The sequence below is a fragment of the Siphateles boraxobius genome, unplaced genomic scaffold (assembly GCF_051911475.1).
Source record: "Siphateles boraxobius isolate OS27281-9 unplaced genomic scaffold, OSU_SipBor_1 84, whole genome shotgun sequence".
NCBI classification, from domain to species: Eukaryota; Metazoa; Chordata; class Actinopteri; order Cypriniformes; family Leuciscidae; genus Siphateles; species Siphateles boraxobius.
Genome location: NW_027509213.1, coordinates 1547922 through 1567085, shown reverse-complemented (window position 1 = coordinate 1567085; position 19164 = coordinate 1547922). Strand labels below are relative to the sequence as shown.

At 35.7% G+C, this 19164-nt stretch overlaps 3 protein-coding genes across 5 annotated transcripts in view; all 3 read left to right on the top strand.

Annotated features, from left to right (window-relative positions):
• myom3 (myomesin 3) overlaps nt 1-4279 on the top strand; it is a 63860-nt gene extending 59581 nt beyond the window's left edge. For both annotated transcript variants that reach the window (XM_077221521.1, XM_077221522.1), the window contains exons 35-37: nt 3331-3353; nt 3435-3490; nt 3565-4279. In XM_077221521.1, the coding sequence (XP_077077636.1) occupies nt 3331-3353; nt 3435-3490; nt 3565-3831 (346 nt within the window). In that variant the 3' untranslated portion in view covers nt 3832-4279. The remainder of the gene's footprint in view (nt 1-3330; nt 3354-3434; nt 3491-3564) is intronic.
• Nucleotides 4280-5701: 1422 nt separating this feature from the next.
• fabp10a (fatty acid binding protein 10a, liver basic) lies at nt 5702-9157 on the top strand. The gene is made up of 4 exons (XM_077221524.1): nt 5702-5857; nt 7014-7186; nt 8863-8952; nt 9059-9157. Exons 1-4 carry the CDS (start codon nt 5791-5793, stop codon nt 9107-9109), a joined length of 381 nt encoding a protein of 126 aa, XP_077077639.1. The 5' UTR covers nt 5702-5790; the 3' UTR covers nt 9110-9157.
• Nucleotides 9158-11015: 1858 nt separating this feature from the next.
• Nucleotides 11016-18479, top strand: srsf10a (serine and arginine rich splicing factor 10a). Of its 2 annotated transcripts, none has more exons than XM_077221519.1 (6): nt 11016-11181; nt 13419-13532; nt 14873-14982; nt 15114-15282; nt 17597-17647; nt 17809-18479. In XM_077221519.1, the coding sequence occupies exons 1-6, from the start codon at nt 11117-11119 to the stop codon at nt 18053-18055; spliced, it is 756 nt and encodes a 251-aa protein (XP_077077634.1). In that variant the 5' UTR covers nt 11016-11116; the 3' UTR covers nt 18056-18479. The 2 variants fall into 2 exon arrangements, with proteins under 2 accessions (XP_077077634.1, XP_077077633.1); XM_077221518.1 differs by having other exon boundaries at nt 11023-11181; nt 13419-13518.
• Nucleotides 18480-19164: the final 685 nt, after the last annotated feature.

Sequence of the window (19164 nt, the reverse complement as noted above, 5' to 3'; positions counted from 1 at the left end):
AGTGGTATTTAGGTGAATATAGTATATAATATAATAATTATTAAAAACAATTTTATTGAATTAAAAAGAAATTGTGACATTGCGAAACTTTATCTAATTTTTTTCTCTTTAAAGAAATGTGTAATGTAAGTAACAATATTATATACACTTAATAGCAATTTATATATATAATTTATATATACAATTTATATTCTTAAATCAGCCTGCTGATAGCTTAATATAAGACAACTATTATGCAGTAAGGTTGTGCTGCTGTTGAAATTACATTAACATTCTGGATTTTAAAAAGTAGAAATATGGCACATATATAGATATGTAATTACAGGGTCACATCTCTCTCTCTCTTTATAGGTCTGTGCTACATACATATATATATATATATATATATATATATATATATATATATATATACATATACACATACATATATATAGCACAGCAGATCTTTAAAGAGAGAGAGAGAGATGTGACCCTAATTACAGCTTCATGTCACCCCACAGATGTAACTATAGCCTGTATGTCTGACAGCACAGCTAACATGAACAGCTAATGGTAAAACAAAACCTATTTGTTTCCATGATAAACCAGCCTTATGGCATAAGTAATGTTTTCCAGCTTCTAGTCATTTTTGTGCATGCTACCTTATATTTACCAGTTGTTATTTTACTTTAATAAAATTGAGATATGTCATGCATGGGATTGGTACCATAGGGTTTAACCAAAATCTATTTTGCATTAAGTTAGCAAACACTTGCCAGTCTGTTAAACATTAATATTTGCAAGCCTCCTCCAAGCACAGACGTCACACTTTAAATCCTACCCGTTGCCTTTCACCATCAACTTATTTAGCTGCTGTCGCATCCCTTGACATGCCATCTCCTTTTCCCTCTTTCATTTTCTATTTTTAGCCCCCGACAGCTTTTTTGCTGTATCCATCTTTTTCGAGTTTCAAAGACATCTCACTCCTGTGCTGCTCACTCAGCGCGCCTCCGCCCGCTCGCGATATTACCCTTCTATGTCAAAATAAATTCTATGATGGAATGTTTTGAGGGCGCCGGCGCCTACTCTAGCCTGTTAGTCTTCTAAAATTTATATAACTTTTTTTATATTTAACTTATATAACTTTTATATAAATTTATATAACTTATATATATATTATTTTTTAACCATCGCTTTGGCGCCCCCATGATACGGCGCCCCTATGCGCCGCATATAGCGCATACCCACTTTTTGCGCCACTGTATATATGCAAATGGTGGTCACAGCAGATACTGATTTGGACCACCACCCCACCCCCACCCCCCAATACAGTAAAACTGCACATTTTAGTGTGTCCTTTTATTGTGGCCAGCCTAAGGCACACCTGTGCAATAATCATGCTGTCTAATCAGCATCTTGATATGCCACACCTGTGAGGTGGATGGATTATCTCGGCAGGAGAAGTGCTCACTAACACAGATTTAGACAGATTTGTGAACAATATTTGAGAGAAATAGGCCTTTTGTGTACATAGAAAAAGTCTTAGATCTTTTAAGTTCAGCTCATGAAAAATGGGGGCAAAAACAAGTGTTGTGTTTATAATTTTGTTCAGTGTGTATATATATATATATATATATATATATATACATACTAGTGGTGGGCCGTTATCGGCGTTAACGTGCTGCATTAACGTGAGACTCTTATCGGGCGATAAAAAAAATATCGCCGTTAATCTATTCTCAAAGTTGGGTTGGGATCATACAATAGCTTTTTCGAATATCGTTATATTTTCACGCAATTCCAATGTGTAGTATATTTGACATAATTGACGCCGCGCCTACTGTCACAGATCGCACAGCAGGGTATTTTCCTGTCAGGGACACAAGGTGTACTTTTACTTAGTTATGTTGGGCGACGTTCCTCTCCTTACTTTATTTTAATGCAATACATGTTGTTAAATGAGTTTATTCCAAGCGCGCTGTATCTTTGTATGAGCATGAGCGATGCTCAATTTACAAATAAATCACTCTTTTAAGTCGATTTTGTTCAAAGACTTCATCAAACAAGTTGGCAGATCTGTCTAAATCGGTTCGCGAATCAGTTTGAATGATCTGTTCAGTTCCTCTCGCACTGAATCGTCTGAAGCGCGTTCAATCACACCCGACTCGGATTCGTAACAGGAAGATTCAAGAACATCAAGAGCTTTGGATGAAGTGGCCGTGGATCTACAGTTTAGTCTAGTGAAAGCAAATCTGCAAATGCATCATATTTTTGCCAGCGATGAAGATCTTTATTAGTTGAACATCTTCGTAAACTGTCTGTGAATGAATGATACCACAGGACGATACATTCGATTTCATTTCATTCAGGTAATACATTTTACAACCAAACAGATTATTACGTCACGATAGCACTACTAAAAAGTATGACATTATCAGTTTTTTGGACATATACATAAATTTATAGGCTACAAAAAAACGCTTCAGAGCGTCGGCGCACTGGCAAAGGTTAACAGGTTAATAAATAAACTAACGTTACCATTGTGTACAGTTTATGAAATGAACACCCGCCATCCCGCGGTAATGTGCGTGTATTGCGCAGGGGCATAGTCACACGAATAGTTTACATTGATTGAAAACTAATTTGTTTAAAAAGGAGGAGGCTATTGCCGGTAAAGGCAGGTTCACATAAGATCATTATGACATATGACATTTTTTATGATCTAACGAGCATCTGGTTTGGCGATGCAAAAACGGACTGTAGCCTATACGTCGTGCTTATTGTTTTCTTCTTCTTCCAATTAGCCTACTATGTAATAAAAGAAACTACGAAAACATGTTACATGTCAATTAATAAACAGTTTGTTTGATGACAAATCGCTAAAGATGAAATTGGCCTCCCTTTCTGTCATTGTGAGTGTGCGTTTTTTTTTTGTTTTGTTTTTTTTGATCGATATTCGACTTTTGCTCCTCTATTGTCCCCTACGCGAGGCGAACTATTCTCAAAGACTTAATTTTAGTCATTATTTGGGTAGCACACATATTCTGAATGCCTTCGGCAGAATTCAAATGAGCCATTTTATTCTAGATTAATTCCAAGATTACAGTGAGATTAATCTAGATTAAAAAAATGTATCTATGCCCACCTCTAATATATACATACAATTAAATAAAAAATTTTACTAGTTATTTACAAAAAAATACAAAGATTATTAAAAAAAAAAAAATCATTATATTTATTAAAAGGTTGGAACACTAGTTTAAATATTATGCTTATAAACGTTCAGTGGTGTTTAGGTGAGTTTGCAAACTCATTCTCTATAAAATTGTATTGTTTTGTCTTCATTCACAGGCAAGTGGAGTTTGCTGAGAAAAGTAAGTATTGAATTGTCATGATTCTAGCAGTCTTTTAGTAAAGCATTTACACACTTCATCATAACTGTCCATCTCTGACAGATCGAGCCAAAGTCACAAAGGGTCTTCCCGATGTGGTGGCCATAATGGAGGAGAAGGTACGTCTCCATCACTTCTGTGTTTCATTGACTCTCTTCTTCAGCTCACACAATCATTCTGTCTTTCTCTTCAGTCTCTTTGTCTGACATGTTTTGCCGATGGCGATCCAGTGCCGGAAATGTTCTGGCTAAAGAACGACAGAGAAATCCTCTCTAGTGACCAGTATAACATTTTAAACGAGAATAAATCCTCCACGCTCACTATAAACCACGTGACCATGGAGGACTCGGGCAACTATAGCATCTTTGTACGCAATAAACACGGATCGCAGACGGTTCCCGTGACCGTCAGTGTGTATAAACAAGGTGAAAAGCCTCGAGCAGATGCAGTGCAACTGTAAATCAGTAACACCAGGACAAACTCATCATTTTCATTAAAGTCAACAGTGAATTCTAAGCTGGAAGCTTGTTTCTGCCACGGAATAAAAATTAAAAAGGTAACTGCGACTTTTTATCTCACAATTTTGACTTTTTCTTGCAAGTGCGACTCTCTATCTCACAATTCAGACTTTTTTTCTCCTGAGATAAACTCACACTTGCAAGAAAAAAGTCAGAATTGTGAGAGAAAAAGTCGTAATTACCTTTTTTTAAATTTTATTCTGTGGCAAAAATAAGCTTGCCTTATTTACATGGCATTTGTTTGTTCATTTTGGACCGTGACTGACTGTTAATGGTGCTTCAGAAAGCAATGTCAGTGTCCTAAAGGCATTGAAGACTGAACTGAGTTTGTGGTTTGTTTCCTCTGATTTATCCTGTGCCACTTACAAAATAAAGTGCAAATTAAACTTGTTTCTCTCTCTTTTTTTCATTAACTAAATAAATCATCAGGGAATAAAAGTGGACTGCGAACTTTGATCAGATTGACTGTGAACACACTTTCCAGCTGCATTACAATAGTGTCACCATCGATTTTTATTTTTATTTTTTTTGCCTGTACATGGATGGATGGAAGTGTCATCTGCTGATATTTCATAATAGAGAGATCGAGGCCTGTTGGATCTATCATTATGCAATCCTGGGGTGAATCTTTTGAACAGATAGAAAGCAAACTCCACAGTCCACAGAGTCATTCACCCCTCATATGTTTAAACAGACTAGTATTTCAACCGGTTCCTTTTGTAAAACAGTCTTCAGATAAACTGAGAGGATTTGTTAGATTTGTTTGCTTTTATTTACTTGTATATAAAATGCTGGACTCATGCATGCATACAGCAGGAATAAATCGTGTCTCGTGCATTATATTATTTGCACCGGTGTTATCATGTTTGCCATGTGGTGATAACAGAGTGCATCTTCTCTATTGAGCGTATGGAGTGACCGTGTTTGAATGAGTTATTAATCTTGTAAACTCATCTCTTTCTGCAGAGATGCTCATTTTAAAATAGTTTGTGGTGATTTCTCATTTAGTTCAGTGCAGTTCATCCACTTGGCTTCTCATACAGCTAATTTATCCATTGCATTGTGCTCATTTATTAAATATTTTGGTTAATCTTATATGCATTCAGCTACAGTATTAACAAGAGAGTTGTGCTTTCATTTAACCTGTTTAAATCCATCAACTAAAGATAATACTAAATTAAAACCAGCTTGCATGACCATGAGGAAGGATTGTTGCAAGAGATACTCTGCCATTCAAAAGGAAAAGGTATTTTATGCTCACCAAGACTGCATTTATTTGATCAAAATACAGTGAAACAGGAATATTGTGAAATATTATAACAATGTAAAATAACTGATTTCTATGTGAATATATTTTAAAAATGTAATTTATTCCTGTGATCAAAGCTGAGTTTTCAGCATCATTACTCCAGTCTTCAGTGTCACATGATCCTTCAGAAATCATTCTAATATGATGATTTGCTGCTCAAGAAACATTTATTATTCTCAGGGCCAAAAATAGTTCATATTTTTGTGGAAACTAGGATACTTTTTTCAGGATTCTTTTATGAATAGAAACGCTTTAAATAATCAGGCCCACGTGGATCCCCACAGAAAACATCCCATATTTCTAAATCTATTAAGTATAATGGATGCAAGTCAATACTCTGTAATATTCCATTAACCTAAATTGTGGTTTAAAAAAAGACTGGGTCAGTTGCACCCATATTTAGGGGGGCATTACTCCACAAATGGTGTTAGCGAACTCTGGGTTGTTCAAACAAAAGGGAAAAATGCCAAAACGTCAATGATTAAACTCACATGTGAATTATAAATACTGGACTGGAATGATCCTCTTCGCATTGTGTTGAGCTTCTCAAAGCGGTCTAAGGCTCTTGCCCGATCACATCCGATCAGCAGACATGGCTTTCCACGGAACATGGCAGGTGTATCTTCAGGAGAACTACGAGGAGTTTCTAAGAGCTATTCGTGAGTTTTTACGTATTTACCAGCGCCTATAAAATCAAAATGATCAAGGTTGCGTTTCCCAAAAGCATCACATGGTAGCAGCGGTTTCCACAAGCAGATAATGCACGCGATGCTGTTGGGAAATTTCCTGTTATATATTCATAAAGTCAAATGGAATGAAAAAAATGCCAAATTTTGAACAATTTGAAATTGATGTTAAAATATATTTGAAAAAATATCCAAAAGTAAAAACTTGAAGCAATGAACACTGCAGCTGTTTAATAGCCTTTATTTTTTCTTTTCTTTCTTTCTTTCTCTCTCTCTCTCTCTCTCTCTCTCTCTCTCTCTCTCTCTCTCTCTCTCCTTTCTTTTTTTCTCATTTATTTATTTACCTATCCTGACAAATACCCTACTGTATGTACAATAGACTATGTTTTGTTCGTATTAAAATTCAATGACAATAAAATGAGATGGGAAATAGCGTTTTTGGAAAACTTTTGGGATATATTAAGTTTGTTTCCGCCACGAATAAAAAATAAAACAGGTAATTGCTACTTTTTATCTTACAATTCTGCCTTTATTCCTCACAATTGTGAGAAACTCGGAATTGTGAGTTATAATGTCAGAATTGCGAGAAATAAAGCCTGTGGGATATACACTCGAAATAGCGAGTTATAAAGTCTGAATTGTGAGATAAACTCGCAATTGTGAGAAATAAAGTCTGTAAACTCATATATATCATGATGCATATATATATATACCTGTATATATCTCACAATTCCGATTTTGTTTCTAACATTTGAGTTACAATTCCGTGTATATATATACATACATACACGGAATTGTAATAATAAAATCAGTGAGATATAAACTCGGAATTGCAAGTTATAAAGTCAGAATTGCTAGATATATACTTGGAATTATGACAAATAAATCCGGAATTGAGAGATATTGGATAAACAGACTTTTTTTCTTGCAAATTCTGACATTTTCCCTCAAAGTTGCGAGTTATGAAGTACAAATTGTATGATATAAACTCACAATTGCGAGAAAAAAAGTTACTTTTTTTATTTCGTGTCGAAAACAAGCTACCATAGAAACCATATGGGATGGAATGGTAATTTGTCTTTGTCGTGATTGTAGGCCACTCAGTATCGGTGTGTTTCTGTTCCTTCAGCTCTGCCAGAAGATATTATTAAACTGGCCAAGGATGTTAAACCAGTGACAGAAATCCAACAAAACGGCAACGACTTCACCATCACATCCAAGACCCCCGGGAAAACCGTCACAAACTCCTTCACCATCGGCAAGGAAGCTGAAATCACCACCATGGACGGCAGGAAGCTCAAGGTGGAATAATAATTTACGCCTTTATAAGATGTCAAAGTTCTTATAAAGGTGTTGATATAGTATGCAGGAGCTCAGTTTCACAAGATATCAAAGTCTTTCTTAATTCTCAACTGAAAAAAGTAAAAAGATTAATCTGCACCAGTTAATCATTTAGGCTAATTAGACCAGGGATATGTATTCGTGATTTACAGAGTGGCTAGCAATAGCAAGCTAGCTTTAAAGCCACGCCTCCTTCAAAACACAGAAACGCGCACAGCAGGGAGCAAACAAAAATGTCACGAGAGACTGTGTTAAACTACCTCATGTCTCAAAGCACATAAAATCACAATAATAGTGAACATAAACAACTTGTACCACCTGACTGCTGCAGATTAATTTCAGCGTTGATAGTGTTGCCAATGAAATGTATCCGAGTCACGAACCGCTCCGAGTATCTCTTACAAATTACAGTACGGCATGAACGCAGCATAAGCTCATTGTTTGGGTTCAGGAGGAACTGTAAACGGTGACTCCTGTTTCGGTTGTGGCGCTCGGTGACTGACGTCTGTCTAACTCTGCATAGCATGAAACGCGCTGATGAGTTGTGATGTCTGCGCAACAGGTGACCGGAGGTATGGAAATACATATGTTGACTGCAGGAAGGACATCGTATCATTGCATTGGGACTGAATGCAATGATAGGACGGACATTTTATGGTCCTACGCCTTAGACAGACACTATATACGTATAACTACATTTAAACCGCTTAATTTAGTGTTTGTTATCAAGATGTGTAGAGACTTTCAACCAGCATAACAAAACATGTTTCTGGAACAAATCACCTATACCTTTCCTTTAAGTAAATCAATAGTCATTTCCGGTTGACTTTAAAGGTGCATTGTGTAATATTTCTATTGATCTATTGACAGAAATGCAATATAAGATCCATAACTATGTTTTCAGTGATGTATAAAGACCTTGCATAATGAGCCGTTATGTTTTTATTACTTTAGAATGAGACCTTTATATCTCCATAACCGCGGGCGCCCCCTTCTATGGAGGTCGACATATTGTGTCGTCATGTTTCTACGTAGCCGACAGCGAACACACAGCGCTACAGAGCGCGTTTCCTCACTACCTTGAAAAATAAGTTTTCCGTGGTGTATAAAGACCTTACTTAATGAACCGTTATATTTGTATTACCTTAGAATGAGCAGTTTCTATCTACACACACCGCGGGTTCCCTTACATTGAAATGCACCGACATGTTTCTACGGTGGCCCTAAACGGACAAACATGTTTCGTTACTATGTAGCTCTTCGTGCAAGGAGGCAAACTTAGTTCAGCGAATAAAACACTGACACAATGATGAACAAGTAACAATAATATTCACAATAACAGTTTTACTGAATAATTAAGTAAACATAATTTCTTGATTTATCCTTGTAAAGAAACCTCATTGCTGAACTGGCTACTCTCTGCTGTCTCAGACGGTGACACACTTTCCTGTCGGCCACCGTAACTTTTATTGGTTGCAATTCACAACCTCACCACTAGATGCCGCTAAAATCACACACTGCACCTTTAAGTTGGTGTATTTGTACTAATTTTACTCTGACCTCTGATGGCGTGAAGAAAAGAAAGCTCTTTATCCATGAACTGAACTCTTATATTCTGGTGTGTTTCTTTCTTCCAGTGCACTGTCAAACTGGAGGGAGGGAAGCTGGTCTGTCACACGGATCGATTCTCTCACATCCAGGAGATCAAGGGAGGAGAGATGGTTGAGGTTTGTACTGGAGATCTAATGCATATTAAATCACTCAGGCCTGTCTAAATCTGTAAAATATGAACATTTGTTATATTTTTATTTTCTCTGGGTATTTATTTTCCAGACCCTGACAGTAGGAGGAACCACCATGGTCAGGAAGAGCAAAAAGATATGAAGAGATTGATAATCACTGGCTATTTAAATAAAGCTCTGATTTATCATATATAGTGTGCGTTTGTTGTGGTTTTGGTACATTGCATCATTCACAAAAACATTTTTAATAACACTAGCTTTCAATAACAGACAATTCCAGGAAAGGGATTTTTTTACTCTGTTGATTGTGGGTTTAATTTTGAATATCAGTTTTTGTAGAAACAAACCTTTAAGTCTTGATCAAATATAAAACTATATTCTTTTCCACTGTTATTGCACAGAAATAGAAGATATAATTAATTGCACACACATTGGCATTAATGTATTGTGGTATGTTGTCTATGGTTTAAGCTAAGTTTAAACAATGCAACAATTATAACATTCAAAATAATTAATGAAACAGTAAAAATTTTAACGTAACAGAAATAGCAAGCTTTAATAAAGATTAAATGAAATTACAACATATAAAACATGTGACCGCCTGCCCCATTCTGACATTTAATTTAAAATTTTAACATTTTTGTCCTGTAATACAATTCACAAATTTAAAATACAAAATAAAGGAAAAAATGGTGACACTTAGCCTAGTTAACATTAGTAAACTACTTTAGTAAACATGTACTTTTAATGAATGATACTTCTACAGCATTTACTAATATTTGTTAATGTTAATTTCAACATTTACTAATGCATTATTAAAAGCAAACGTTGTATTTGTTAACATAATAGTTAATGCACTGTGAATTAATATGAACAAACAATGAACAGCTGGATTTTTATTAACTAACATTAACCATTTGTTACTGTATTTATTAATCTTTGTTTGTTCATGTTAGTTAATGCATTAACTAATGTTAACAAATGAGACCTTATTGTAAACTGTTACAGAAAAAAACATTTTTATGGAGCTTTCTACATTTGATTCATTACACACACACATATATATATATATATTCTTCTTTTTTTTTTTTTACAAAAACAGCCAGCAGGTTAAAAAAACAAACAAATACCTAAATAAATATAGAAATGAACATTAAAATGTAAAAATAAAAGCATTCAAATGTTCATTTTTTTTTACAGCTTTCTTATTTTTCAAACCTAATGTTGTTTTTAGATAATGATATCTGAACTGCTGCCTTCTAAACAAAGGCTAAATTATTATTATTCAATGATTAATATTATTGGAAAACTAAGTAAAACAGCACTGCGTTTGAAATAATGCTTCTTTTTTCTTTTTTTTCTTTCTCTTTTTTAACAAATATTAGCCTAGCCCTAGATAATATGGCAAAATATATCATTTAATAAACAGTTATAAAACAGGGAGGTCTTGATGCAGATCTACATACAGCTATTGAAACGTTTACAATTTTTTAAAATTTGAACTGTTTTTTGCTTCATTGAGTCAATATAAAGCTCCATTTATTTATTGAATGATATAAAACAGGAATTTTTACAGGAAAATGTACATTTTTGAACATGGAATTTTGCCATTAAAAGAATACAATTTATGATATAAACCTGACTGCGATTATTTCCACAACAACACAAATTGGCCATCTTTATTCTTTGTGATAAAATCACAAACATTTTGCCAAAATGGTCTTTGCAGTGCCAAAATAAATGAACCACAGTTTCAGAGCAACTGTCACAAAAAGTGCAGTTAAAATCAATATCACCTTTACATTTTACAAAAGTAATGTTTCACTGGGTAAACCCTATATCATTTTGAATGACCCCTCTTTGACTTTGCAATTAAATATTCATTATGTAGGCTATAAGCCAAAACATTTTTCAAACAATATTTGTTGTCAACGATTCTAATATCAGTAAACATACATTTGAAATAATATGCAAGAATAATTTTTTTAATTATTTTTTATAAAATGTTTTTTCTTCTTTCTTCTTTCTTGCGTGACTCAGCGGTGACGTCACAGTGAGCTGGGTGCGCATGCGCGTGTACGTGTGCACATCGAGCTGTGGCCTGTGAGCCCGTTTGTCTGTGGACCTGAAGTTTGCCGTTTTTATTATTATGGCGAGATACATGCGACCTCCAAACACTTCTCTGTTCATCAGAAACATCTCCGATGACAGCAGGTTAGTATGAGTGCGCATGAGTATTAGTTACTGCTGCAGTTTGTACGCTGCGCGAGAGCTGCTCACGCCCGCGTTTGCGTCGTTAAAATCTCACTAACTGTAATAAATGTGTCATGATGTGCATGAATATACATCGTGATTAGACACTCATCTAAAGTAATATTTAAAAACTGACCTATTAGTTAGTGGGTTTTCTCTATTTTGCCAAAAGGCTGTCTACTTCCTACTAATCAGTTAAAAGGGGTAACGTTAAGTTAAATGAAAACATAATTGATCCGTTTGTCTCCCATGTTGAATGTTTTAGTCTAATATTTGCAGCAGGATTTGAAACAGGATTGGGTTTCGTTCAACTATGGCTGTTATTAGATGCATGAATAATAATGAGGAACACTTCCACGTATCAAAATCAAAATATGAAAGCCTGTTATAAGATGCTGTTATTTTCACTGATTGCATCTGCTGCTAACTATTGCATCTTTAACCCAGTATTAGTTAGAAATGTTTCAACTACTCGATTTCTCACCCAGCATTATTATATTCTGTTACAATGTATCTTTAATTAGTGTTTTATCTTTAGATTTTATTTTAAGTTTGTTTTGGTTATAATTGTATTATGTGATTTTGTAATTTTATTACGTTTTTTATATTACTATTTATATATTTTTTATTTTAACTTTATCTCAGGTAACAAATATGTTTCTAATAGTTTTATAAACCCTAAATAAGCATGAATTTTTTCACTACTATGTTTCCATCCACCTGTTATGGAAGCTTGTTTCCAGCACAGAATTAAAAAAAGTTAATTGCGTCTTTTTTTTCCTCAAAATTGCCAGATATGCTAAACTAGGGCTGGACGATATGACCCAAAATCAAAATCTTGATTAATTGAACACTTTTTAAGAACCGAAATAACCAACATGGGAAAATTATGTCCAGTTAGAGTTTGTGAATTTCGATTTCGATTACTTTCCGATTAATTAGTTTAATTGCAACTTAAGTCGGAATTGCATGTTTATAATATCTTGCATATGTCTGACGTTATTTTCTGTGGTGGAAACAAGCTTCCATAACCTATTTTTTAATGCGCATTTTGGAATATCGCATTAAAAAAAAAGCTGAATGGAAAACACCAAAAAAAATTTTTTTTTTAAATTCTTAAAAGTTTTTATGCGCTCATTTGAGGCAGATCATTTTTTATCCGATAAGACATGCGCATAAACTATGTAGGAAACACATTTACCGAATAAATTCCTCATGCACAACAAAGAAACTCGCATGATGATGCCTCAACAGAGGATGTGATTGGATAACTGGACTAACCAGCGGACCAATCGCATCACATGTTGAATGTTGAATGAAATGTCTGAGCCTGTCTGTCATCAGAATGATTTGGTTTAATTCCCTCCCAGAAGTGTCTCACAGGATTGTGTTTACACACTAGCATCCGAATCCGTTTTTTGCGTTTCGTGTGCGCGCTTTGAGGCGCAAGTCATTAAGTCAAAGTCAAAGACTCAAGAGCCACACTTTCTTCACCTGTTGGAGCAACTTCAGTTTTTAATCTAGATATTTTGCGCCAATTTCCCAGGAAGTGACCATTTTGTTCTCTTGAACACATGGGATGGAAACATTGCTTTATTCACAAATGTTTTGTACGATATGTGACCCTGGACCACCAAACCAGTCACATGGGTACATTTTTTTAAATTGAGATTTAAACATCATATTAAAGCTGAATAAATAAGCTTTCCATTGATGTATGGTTTGTTAGGATAGGATGATATTTGAAACTATTTGAAAATCTGGAATCTGAGGGTGCAAAAAATCGAAACATGGAGAAAATCACCTTTAAACTTGTCCATTGATGTTTGGATTGTACTGCATTCACTCACAAAAATAAATGTTTTATATATTTATGGTAGGAAATTTACAAAATATCTTCATGGAACATGACCTTTACTTAATATCCTAATGAATTTTGGCATAAAGAAAAATCGATAATTTTGACCCATACAATGTATTGTTTTGCTTTTGCCACAAATATACCTGTGCTATTTAACTGGTTTTGTGATCCAGGGTCCAATTTTGCGTTCACAACTTTGGATGGAAGCATAGCCACTGACTTGTGGCTTCTACTAAAGCAAATATCAGCGCTTTATATCCCGTTATTATCCTCAAAGCACTCTGGGAGAGGCTCTCAGTCAGAGAAATGAATGTCCTGTCATTTCATGGTACTTTAGGCCAGAGGATTTGCGTCGTGAGTTTGGTCGTTACGGACCTATAGTAGATGTCTACGTTCCTGTTGACTTCTATTCACGGCGACCAAGAGGATTTGCATACGTACAATATCCTTTGTAGGCAAATGTGTACAAGAAAGAAAATATTGCTAACTTTTAAAGGGATGGTTCATCCAAAAAGAAACAATGTGTCATCAATTATTCACCTTATCTTTCCAAGCTGCACTGTTCTGTATAACGAAAGTGAATAGAACTGGAGCTGCTAAACGCCATAAAAGTTAGGCTAGTCCATGTGACTTTTGTATGTTGACAATTGGCAGGTTTGGTTTGATTAAAACGAACCCTGGTGCGATTGCTCTGATAGCGTGTGTGAATCCCTAGTGTGTGTGTGCTCCAGTTCCCATTCACTTTTTTTATTGTATGTGGAGAGTGGATAATGACAAAATTGTCATTTTTGTGTGTACTATCCCTTAAAAGCTTGACTGTGAATGGCCGTGAACTTGTCAGATGTTTGTCTCCTAACTGATATTTCCTCTGTTGTTGTCTCAGAAAATGTAAAGACATACAGTTCTGGAGACCTTCCCTACACAGAGTATTTAAAAGGGCCGATGTAGAGTAGATTCAAGACAAAGAAAATAAAGAGAAAGTTAAAGCTTGAAGATTCAAAGGGGACCAAAATCAAGTCAAGGCCTCGGTCTGACCAAAGAAAGAGGAAAAGACTAAAGGTTATTGGGCAAAGACATCCCCAAGTCCTTCTCGGAGGAGCTTAAAGACAAAAAAGGTCAAGCTGAAGGTCAAAGGTCAAGCATGTTAAAGGTAACCCGTTTTAATGTTGTATCCTACCATTACAGAGCACATGATTTCTGAACGTAATCAAAGGAAGTTTTCCTATCCATAATTTCTCTCCCTTTGATTCGCCTCCAGATGCATTTATTGGTGTTTCTTTAACTACGGGCACTAACTCAAACATCACATTCACACTAGTTTTTCATTTAATTGCCCGTTTATGATATCTAATGTTTTTTCCAGCTCATCTGATCCTTCATTCTGTGGTGGAAATGACAAGTTAAAACATGTTAGGAATAAAATGCCACACAACACACACAATTACATAACATTTTCACATCTTTTTTGCATCATTTGATTGTAAATGACACCATAAAAATATTCTTGTTCTCGTCCATAACACACGTCACGTACTGTAAAAGTGCCTGCAGTTGGAGAACACGCTTGGAAATTGTGAATTTTTCATAATTTCCGAGGGATTTCATCAAAACATTCCCCTTTTGCCGTTTATCACAATTAATTCGGATGATTGTTTGTGTTTTGCTTTATTATCTTTTATATTTTGTGGTGAATGTTAATATCGTATTGATGGAGAGTTGAGTGTCTATATTATAAATGTTCATCAGTGTGTGTCAGACTCTTATATAAAAAAAGCAAAGCCTTAACCGCAGCTGCATGTTCGAGGACGTTCGTGACGCAGAGGATGCTCTGCATAACCTGGACAGAAAGTGGATCTGTGGACGGCAGATCGAGATCCAGTTCGCTCAAGGAGACCGGAAGAGTATAACACTGTTTTTCTGCATGTTGAACTGCTAAAATTGGAATCCTCCAGTTTGAATGCATTGAATATAATATTATAATAGCAATGAAATGTTATTTAGTGGCGTGCAACTGTTTTGTGGTGTTGTGCAGCTCCCGGTCAGATGAAATCCAAAGAGAAGCGCTCTCCTCGCAGCGACTCGCGATACGACGACTACGAGCGGGACGGGCGGCGCAGACGGTCCCGCAGCCGCAGTTACAGAAGCAGATCTCGCAGTCAGTCCTACGAACGCCACGCTCGCCCATCAGGGAGCCCTAGAGAGTGAGGACAAACACACACTAAACATGTCTGAAATAAGAACTAAGAGTCTAGAACATACAGGCAGACAAACTTTTAACATTGTTAACTTTACAATTACATGTAAGAAATTACAACAAAAAAAATGACTGAAACGAATATATTGCTCAGTGCTAGTTCATGTTAAAGGGTAATTAAACCCCTGGTCAAAGCCTGACTCCACCCACTGGCAATATTTGAAAAATGCTGGAAAAGTGGGCAGAGCCCAGCGGAGATGGAGGCGACGAACCGAGGGCGGGGCTGAGCGGGGGGGCGTGGCCCTGAGACCCGCAGTGACAGCTGCTGTCAAACTAGCTAAAATGGAGTGACGCAAGTAGCTTTGCAACAGAGCGGTCATTTGAAGTCGAGAACTTTTCTCCCCCACCTTCACCTGAAGTGGAGGAGGGTGAATTGTCTATGGACACCAGCTCAAACTGCGGTCTTAACTCCCCCATCGCGATCGGCATCCGATTATTCTTATATTCAGTCATTTTGAGGTAATTTTTTCCAGGATTATTATTACTATTACGTTCATTATATTTTGCTGCTATGTGAAAAAAATAATCAGCAAATCGCGCCGGCGCGTTTGTCGACACCAGAGGATTAACTTTAGCCTAATAAGAAGGAACATAAATTGTGATTAAAAATAAATGCCCACTCACATCATGACGCCGCTGCGGTGGTGGAGTTCATGCAGGAAGAGCAGCGTTTGGCAGCGCAAGCTGTGTGGAGAAGCCCATTTCCACCTCCATTGCATTGGAGAAGCAATCCCACGTAAAATGCAGGTTGCACACTGGAGCGATAGCCGAGATTAACTACCTAGGCTACACGAAATAATCTAAATAACTATATTAATGCTATGCTAACTAGTGCTAATATATACAGTATCTATCCATTCCAATTCCTTACTCGCAGTCGCTGCAGTAGTTTTGACGTAACCAGATGCTTTTATGCCAGGGGCTGCCAAGGGCGTGGTGAGCTTGCCAGGAGCTTTCCGTTTAACCTGAAGAGGGCAGCACTCAGACGTTTTTACACCATATATTTGAAATATATATACCCAAATGTCAAAAAATGTACTCGAATCAATGAACAGCATTTATGAAGCTCCATTCTTACAGATAATTAACTAAAAAAAGTTGTTTTAGTGTTTAGTTACCCTTTAATGCATTCACTAGTTTTTTTTCACTTATTGCAAAGTGATTCTGATATTTTTTTTTACGGTCAATAACTACATTAGTTGACATGAACCACCAGTATTTCTATATACATTTACTCTACATTTAAAAAAAAATAGTTATATCATTAATGCTCTGAACTAACATGAACTAAAATATAAGAAATAAGAACTAAGAGTCTAGAACATACAGACAGACAAACTTTTTACATTTTTAACTTTACAATTACATGTAAGAAATGACACAAAAAAATCTCATTTAGTATACATAATATATAGGTGTGTAACAATATATCGTGTCACAATATATCGCAATACAAAAATGCAACATGTATCGTGGATAGTGACGATCTGTATTGTGAATAGTTCACCCAAAATGAAACTTACTGTGAGAAAAATTCTAGTTTACAGTTTTAGTGTCAGTACTATATAAAACTACTATATATAGTGTTGAATATAATATATAATGATGCTATGGGGGAATATTTGTGGGTCCTGATAATGCCAAATGTCTGATGTTACCAGTAAAAGTGGTCTACATTATTTTAAACACATCTAGTCAGTGTCAGAGTGCAAGCATATTTGTCTAAAATAATTCTGTATTTTCAGCTTCAGAATCATGAATATTGTTATTCTGGTGTCTCTATTGTCCTGTGCTTTGTGTTTCCAGCACCAAGTCCAAGCCTGTTCATTTACATCCACAATGTAACACCAAATTTAGCATTTTAATCAACAATACATTTTTTGTTACCTTTTACCATGTAGTGCAATAATATCGTATCGTGATGTTTCAAATTGAGACTTTTTTTTTTCACTTTGGCCCGGTTTCACAGACAGGGCTTCGATCATGCCAGGATTAAGCCTTATTTCAATTAGGGAATTTAAGAAGCGTTTTAATATAAATGCGTCAGAAAAAAACATTACTAGTGAGCATCTTGAGACAAAACAATTGCACTGATATATTTTGAGATGTGTAAGTGTAAGTTGCTTTCAGTTAAAACAGCTCAATAATGCATTTTAGTCTGACTAGACTTTAGCCTTGTCTCTGAAACTGGACATACATTTTTTTTTTTTATCAAAAAACGTTTTTTTCTACATTTATCCATTGAATGTTTTTTTTGACAGCTCTCGGTCACACGGCAGACACCGGAGAAGCAGAAGTCGTGAGAATGACAGGTACGTCCAGTGCATTAAAATCAAGTCAGCATCTGAGGCCTTGGCTTCATGCGTTTCCCTTTTGAAGGTTTATTATCCTCAAACACTGAAATGCATTGTCAAAGAAAATAATGCATTAACTTCCACTATGGAAATAGACTGTAAATCAGTTTTCTGCTCAGACACAGGTCACGTGACCACGGACGCAGACACCATCGATCTGCCTCGCATTCTCCTTCCCAGGACTCCAAGTACAAGTCCAAGAGCCGCAGGTCTCAGGCCAGATCGGCCAGCCCGCCGGTGGAAGACCTGCACCCGTCCACCGGCTCCCGTGAGGACGACCCCCGAGGCCGCTCGGCTTCCCGTTCACCGTCTCGCTCGCGCTCGCGCTCCAGGTCCTGGGCCGGCCGCAAGTCCGGGGGCCGTTAGTATAAATACAGTCTCATGTGCAGCTTTTCATCGTGTGGAATCAGATCCACAAACTAATGATGCAGCTTGTTTGAAAGTTAGTGTTGTCAAAGGCAGTTTCAGATCGTTCTTTTGTAAGAAATGTGCCCATCGCTTTGATGCCAGTGTAATAAAGATGGCTTTATTTTTATAGTCAGAGACGATCAGGAACACCAGCTATTTTTTGTTCAAAAGATGCATGCACACAGTTAAAAAAAAAAAACATTTGAAAGACTTTGGTGTTGCCTCTGAAAGGTCGCAGTGTTATTTTTTTTTTCAAGTTTTTCTTAAGGGTACTGTATTTGAAACTAAATTGGTATTTTAGTTAAGTCTTGATTGTAGCATCTGTTTATATTAAAGACGTAGTATTTTTGTCATTGCTAAATAAACAATGATTTTAACATCATCTGGGTGTTTTATTCTTATACCTGCTTTTCATTTAGTATATAGTATTAGTATAGTATTCAGTAACACCTTACAATAAGGTTTGAATTCATAACTATAATTTAGTCCTTACTTCAACATGTAGTTGTATCTTAAAAAATGAACAGTAGTATTTTCAACTAATATTGTAAAATCAATAATTAGCGAAACTTATAAATTGCTCAGTGCTAGTTCATGTTAATGCATTCACTAATGTTTACGAATGGGACCTTATTGCATTAACTACATTAGTTAACATGAACCACCAGCATTTCTATATACATTTTACTCTACATATTAAAAAAAAGATTGTATCTGATAACATTAATGCTCTGAACTAACATGAACTATTTGATGTAACATTAACAGACGTTAACACTAAAGAAAATGCTGCTCATAAGATAATTTGCTAATGTTACCAACAAGACCTTATTGTAAACCATTGCAAATATTTACAGCAGATAAGAATTTGTTATTAGATAGTTTGATAACCTTTTGTTAAGATTAGTTATTGGCATTAGGTAACAAACTATGAAAATACTAAAGCATTAATCTGTTACTCAACATTTTTGAGATCAAAAATTATATCTGATAACAATAAAACGTTATTAACTAAGCAAATCAATATTACTAAAACAAATATAGTGCTAATCTTTCGTTCATTTTAT